This window comes from Urocitellus parryii, chromosome 7 (assembly GCF_045843805.1).
Source record: "Urocitellus parryii isolate mUroPar1 chromosome 7, mUroPar1.hap1, whole genome shotgun sequence".
Lineage (NCBI taxonomy): Eukaryota > Metazoa > Chordata > Mammalia > Rodentia > Sciuridae > Urocitellus > Urocitellus parryii.
In genome coordinates, this window is record NC_135537.1 from 3,239,787 (window position 1) to 3,245,978 (window position 6,192).

General features: G+C 50.4%; 1 protein-coding gene across 7 annotated transcripts in view; it reads left to right on the forward strand.

Moving 5' to 3' along the window:
* Ptk2 (protein tyrosine kinase 2) overlaps positions 1–4,313 on the forward strand; it is a 230,131-nt gene extending 225,818 nt beyond the window's left edge. For all 7 annotated transcript variants that reach the window (XM_026403058.2, XM_026403061.2, XM_077801007.1 and 4 more), the window contains 2 exons: positions 576–656; positions 3,390–4,313. In XM_026403058.2, the coding sequence (XP_026258843.2) occupies positions 576–656; positions 3,390–3,602 (294 nt within the window). In that variant the 3' untranslated portion in view covers positions 3,603–4,313. The remainder of the gene's footprint in view (positions 1–575; positions 657–3,389) is intronic.
* The last annotated feature ends 1,879 nt before the right edge of the window (positions 4,314–6,192 follow it).

Sequence of the window (6,192 nt, forward strand, 5' to 3'; positions counted from 1 at the left end):
CAGTGGTAGAGTGTCCCTGGGTTCAATACTAGAAAAAAAAATGAAATTTAAAATGATGATGTTCTAAGCAGTTAGCCCTTGTCTTAACAACTCACATGGATTATAAGAATGGATGGAGTGTGGAGTGGAAGATTCAAAATGGCCTCAAGAATAGATTCCATGCGCACACATGAGAAAGGTGGTATCTGCCTCACCTGTGTGGGCATCATCGTCTTCCTGAGTCAGGTGGGAACAGGACATGCCTGTTTCCTAGCATCTATGTGACGCTTCTTAACTGAGCAACTGCTCTGGTACATTATGGTGAAGGACAGACATTGTTCTGCATCTTTACAGAGGGAAGGAGCCTTGTAATGTACTAGATGGGGTCAGCACTAAGAGAAAGAAGTGCAGAATTTTTTCTTAGAACTGTTAGAAACTCGTGTGTGTGTGTGTGTGTGTGTGTGTGTGTGTGTGTGCGCGCGCGCGTGTGTGCGCGCGCATGCAGGTTCATGCACACTTCACTTGCAAGGTGAAATGGTCAGTGCCACCATGAAATTCCTATGTGCTCTAACCCTGGCTGTGATTTTGTCTGTTAGGAAGTTGGCTTGGCCCTGCGGACACTATTGGCTACCGTGGATGAGACCATTCCTGTCCTCCCAGCCAGCACACACCGAGAGGTAGGCACAGCACTGGAAGGGTCATGTGCGGGGCCACACACAGAAAGAGCTGTGGTGCTGAAGGTCCCACATCAGGACTAGCAGAGGCTGGCTCTAGGTGCTCCACAGGTTCACTTCTGTTCACTCTGTCCCCTGCCAAGGCCAGCACCTGCTCAGGCTCAGAGCCATTGTGTGAGGCCTTCCCCTGAGGAACAGGGTAGCCGTGAGCACTCAGGGAAACTGCTGTCGGTGCTGAGCTCCTCCAGAGGGGGAGACGCATTGCCACTTCCTTTGAATGCTCCTTCCCAAACCTTGGTATTTGCAAGTGATACTGGCTTTCCCTTTAAAATATTCTCTTAAATTAATAAATTTTACTAAAAGTTTTTAAGGGACCAAAGTTCACCCCAAATATTGTCTCCTAGCAACAATCATCGCTTCCACCACCTTTCAGTAGTTTTGCCTCGTTCTGACTTACAGATGAAGGGCAGTGGACTTGTCGGAGTGCTCTCAACATGGTGACACTCTTCAAGTAACTGAGCCTATACTTGGTCAGTGTTGGGCTGGGGTTGTGGCTCAGCGGCAGAGCAGTCACCTAGCATGTGCAAGGCCTTGGGTTTGATCCTCAGCACCACATAAAAATAAATCAATAAAATAAAAGTATTGTGTCCAACTACAACTAAAAAATAAATATTAAAAAAAAAAAAAAAAAGTCAGTATCACCAGGCATGCCTGTTGTCTCAGGCTGGAGGGTTAGGGGAGGCAGGAGGATGGCAGATCAGTGTCACATCTTAAGCAGGCAGGACTCCTGAAGTGGAGTGGAGTCCTTCTCAGGATGTCACGTCTGAGGTACACATTGTCTGGGTGATGTCAATCTGGGGAGCTGTATCTTGCCTCCTAAGGGACAGTGGGACACAGCAACCACTGGTGGTTCCTCTATCAGTGACAGAACCACGGAGTTCCTCTGAGTGCCTCCACAGTGCAGCTTTTTCATAGCAAGCAGGTCCTCACCAGTTTACCTGCTTCTCTGGGGCTCTGAGCAGTTTTCCATGATCAGCAACAAGTTTGCCAGAAAGCAGAGGAGTTCATGACCATAGGCAAGAAAAGGGGTCTAACAAGGGTTTTTCTGCGGGACCATCATCAGCACTTACTGCAGCCAGTAGCTGAAGTCACTACTCGCACTCCCGATTCTCAGGCATACAGATCCCTCTCCCTTATTCCTTGTTGTTGAATCATTCTTTAAGAAGAGCCTTCCTGTGGGCCTGCTTCCCCGCCCACTGCCCCTCCCTGCTTCCTAAGGAGCTGCACGTCCTGCTCAGCTCCCCTCCTGCTGCTTCACTGAGTGTGGTTGTCCCCCAGGTGCCACCCATTTGTATTAAAGAAAAACCCTCATCTTGGCAACCCACCCCACTTCCATAGATCCAAATACTTGTTGCTTCCCAAGCCCATGTATGGTAGGGCCATACCGAGCTCAGTCTCCAGCCATCTGTCAGCTGTTGGCAGGAGCTGTCTGCTTTTCCCTGCTTGCTTCCCCAGCTAGGGCCTACCACACACTGGCCACTTGCCCCTTCAGTCCCCTCTACATGGGACACAGACACTTTGATGAGTCTCAAGTGGGCCTCATCCTCACCGACCACTGTCACCTCCTCAGACTGCCATAAGACTTGCCTTCCTCCCCTGTCACCAGAGCTTTCTTTCTGAAAGAAAGAGGTAGATCTCTAGATTACATTGTTCCCTTCCTAAAAATCTGATCTTCCTACCCACCACCAAGCTCAGCAGGAGAGGGTCAGCTGGGCATGGCCTATGAGGTCCTGCAGTTGAAGCCAGCCCACTCACAGTGCAGGCCAAGTCCAGGCTCTCCTGGGAAGCCTCTGAGGCAGGGTGAGTTGCCCCTTCTCACTGTGCATTTCTGTTGTGCTACTGTCTCTGGGGGTCCCAGGCAGTCCTGTGCCTGGCCTGTGTGTGCAGACATGTCTGACTGCTTCTCATGTCACAGCACAAGGTACCTTGTGCATGTTAAGTGCTCAGGAAGGGCCACAAGAGCAGATGGCTGTCACCCCAGCTAAATGAACAGGCGGGCTCATGAGACTCCACACACAAGCCTTTGCCCCCATGGGGGCAGTAGGCGAATCCCATGCCTGCTCACGCCGAGGCAAGGCCAGGGCCTTCTGACACCGAGAATCATCCCATGCAGCTCCGGGAGGTCCAGAGAGGTATCAGGAGTCCAGACCCAGGCTTTTGTCCTGTCTTGGCCTTCATCGGGTCACTTTGTACCTCAGCTGCCCGTGCTGAAATGGGAGAATCTGGACCAGGTACTCTCTGAGATTCTGTCAGGTTCTATGATTTACTGTAAAACAAAGGAAAGCCCTGCCAGACAGTGAGGTGGGTGGAAGTCCAGACGGCAAATGCAGAATGGAGAGGACGTCCTGGTGACAGCAGGGCTGTGGGTGGAAGCAGGACTGCTGGGCAAGCACACGTGCACAGGCACACAACACTGGCCAGAGTTCCCAGGGAGAGAAAGGTTTTCCACCCTGTTGCTTCTAAGGAGGATTTATTTGAGGGAAAGATTTTTTTTTCTCATGGTGGCACCAAAAGAAAGGCTTGTGAAATTGTGTAGAGAAGGGGCAGAGGTGAGGTCCAGTGGGAGAGTGCGTGCCCAGCACTGGATTTTATCCCCAGCCCTGCAATAAAAGACAAGAAAGTTCCCTGAAAGGTTCTTTAGAAGCCATCCTCCTGACCTGCCTCTTGTCCTTCCAGATCGAGATGGCACAGAAGCTGCTCAACTCTGACCTGGGAGAGCTCATCAGCAAGATGCGGCTGGCCCAGCAGTGTGCCATGACCAGCCTGCAGCAGGAGTACAAGAAGCAAATGCTGACTGCCGCCCACGCCCTCGCAGTGGATGCCAAGAACCTGCTGGATGCCATTGACCAGGCGAGACTGAAGATGCTTGGGCAGGCAAGGCCGCATTGAGCCCGCCCGGGGGCTGTACTTCTTCCCTGGGAAGGTGTTCACCGGCCTTCCACCAGCAGCCAGAGCCAGCGTGTCCTCAGGCGCCAGCATCACAGCTCCAGCCGAGCAACGGCTGGCTGAAAACCTCTCACATAAGTTCACATCTTGACTTGGGTTCATTTTTGTTATTCTTTTTAAATCATGGGGTTCAGAAAAGTCTGAGGTCCATAATCTGGCATTTTTCAAGAATGAAAATTATACATTAAGAAGCTTTTAAGAACATGAAGGCCAGATGCAATGGTGCATGCCTGTAATCCCAACAACTGGGGACACTGAGGCAGGAAGTTTGCCAGTTCAAGGCCAGCTTCAGCAACTTAGCAAGACCCTGTGTCAAAATGAAATTAAAGCAGAAATGTGAAGCGCAGTTGGTATTCCTGTTGGGGTGTTTTAGTGGGAATGGCCTGGGGGCTGTGTTCATTCCTGACCTGCCTTCACTGAATATAGGAAGAAGAGAATGTGGTGAAGAATCCCAGGAGACCAGGAGGCTGAGGATTCCTTTCTTGCCATAGCATTATTATCCAGACTGGGGTTTGGCTAGAACACCCTTCTGTTGCAATATGCTAATCCCATTTACAAAGAAAGAATATAAAAGCTATATTTTGAAGACTCAGATCATTTCAGAAAAAAAAAAAAAAAAACTAGCTCCCTTCTGTCTCCTGCCTTTCACTTTACGTGGACATGGAAGCGCTGAGCTGGAGCCAGCTGCAGAGCCCAGCCAAGACTCAAAACTCGTGTCTTCTCACCAGGATAATGTGCCCGTTGTTTGTAGCAGTGTAATTTCTCTTGGAAGCAGAAACACTTTGTACCAGAGCACCTCCAAACTGCAGCGAGGAGTCCAGAACCACCGTTTTCCATTTTTATATGATTTATAAGGAAAGATTAAAGCCATGTTGACCCCTCACAGCCACGGGCACTGGCTGACCCTCATCGTGTCTGTCTTCCCCACAGAGAACTAAGCGGGACGCAGGGGTTTGGTTCTCTAGATGTCCAGCTATTGCACCATCGTCCTCTTAGATCATTCTGAAGAACACACCCTCCCTTTAGTTTGTCGGGGGATATGAATTATTCTCAGGAAGAATATAATGAACTGTACAGTTACTTTGACCTATTAAAAAGGTGTTGCCGTAAGGCTCTTGTTCCAGTGTGCTTTCTTTTGATTCTCTTCCTTCAGAGGGGTTGCTAGATACAGTAGTAAGCTCTCACTGATGCTGTTTTCCTTGTTCCTGTGTCTCTGAGCATCTGGAGGCTATCCCGAGGCCGGCTGCCCACATCAGAATGCTGGCTCAAGTGCTTCTGCAGGGAAGGCTCCCTCTGCAGGCCTGGCGTCGGAATCACCCGTCCAGACTCAGGAAGCCATTTGGGCACAGGGCCCTTTTTAAGGGAGTTGCTGGCTTTGGTCTCCCAGGCCCTCCCTGATCTTGCTGCAGTCTCTGAACCACAGAGCAAATAGAACTGAGTCCCCCAGCTCCAGGACTATGGGAAGGAGAAGGCTTAGGAACAGGGACCTGAGGGGAGGAATCTGGGGGAGTGTTCTCAGATAAACACATCTGTGTAGCTGCACGGTCGGCTCCATTTGTGCTGTGTGGCATTTTCTTCATCCGAAGGAAGCATCAGGGTTGTCGTGTTCTGAGATGGTCTTTATTCTTTGGCATTCTTGGATCTCTTGAGTCAGTTTCCTCGGTTTTAAGATGGTGACATGGGCTGGAGTGTGGCTCAGTGGTAGAGGACTTGCTCAGTGATACACACCATCCCAGGTTAAAGCTCCAACACCACAAAAAAAAAAAAAAAATGGTGATGAGGACAGTGATTGTGAAATAAGAAAAGCCCAATGTAGGATCAGGGGCTGCAGGGCTATCTTATGCTTGTGGGAGTGCAGCAGCATCCCAGCTCCTGCAACGATGACTGCCGGAGCTTTGCAGACCTGGCACATGACCCCAGGGAGGAGGCCAGAACTGCCCCACTCCCTTCAGAGGCTTCAGAGCAAGACTTGCCCACAGTCAAGACACCCCTTTGCTCTGTGGGCCACTATTTGGGAAATCCTGCTTTTCCTCTGGGGCAAAAGATGGCAGGTGAGTCTCACACCTTCCTGAACTCCAGAGAAAGACATTGGGTTTGAGAACAGGTGGAGAGGCAGGCTGCCTCAGGGCCAGGGCTGGAGGACAAAGGTGGAGTGTGGCCCCTATAGGCCAACACAGGCTGGCAGTACCAGGCAGGGGCCCAGGAGGGAGGCCTCAGTGGCCTGGAGACCTGTTGGGCATGAGGTGACTTCCACTGTAAAGCAGAACGAAGAGTTCAAGATGGAGAGCCAGAGAAAAGTGCATGTGAGCCTAAAGGTCCTCAGATGGCTCTGCTTTATGGTTCTGCCTGCCTGCCACCCAGATGTCGGTCTTAGGAGGCAGCCACCCACCTCTCTCCTCAGTGCTCTTTATTTTACTTTGTTTTAGTTGAAGAATAATTTAAATAGTGAAAAGTACATGTAAACAGAGCTCATGGAATTCTTCACAATGGAGCACGCTGTCATAACTGACAGCCAGACTCAGACTAGAACCAT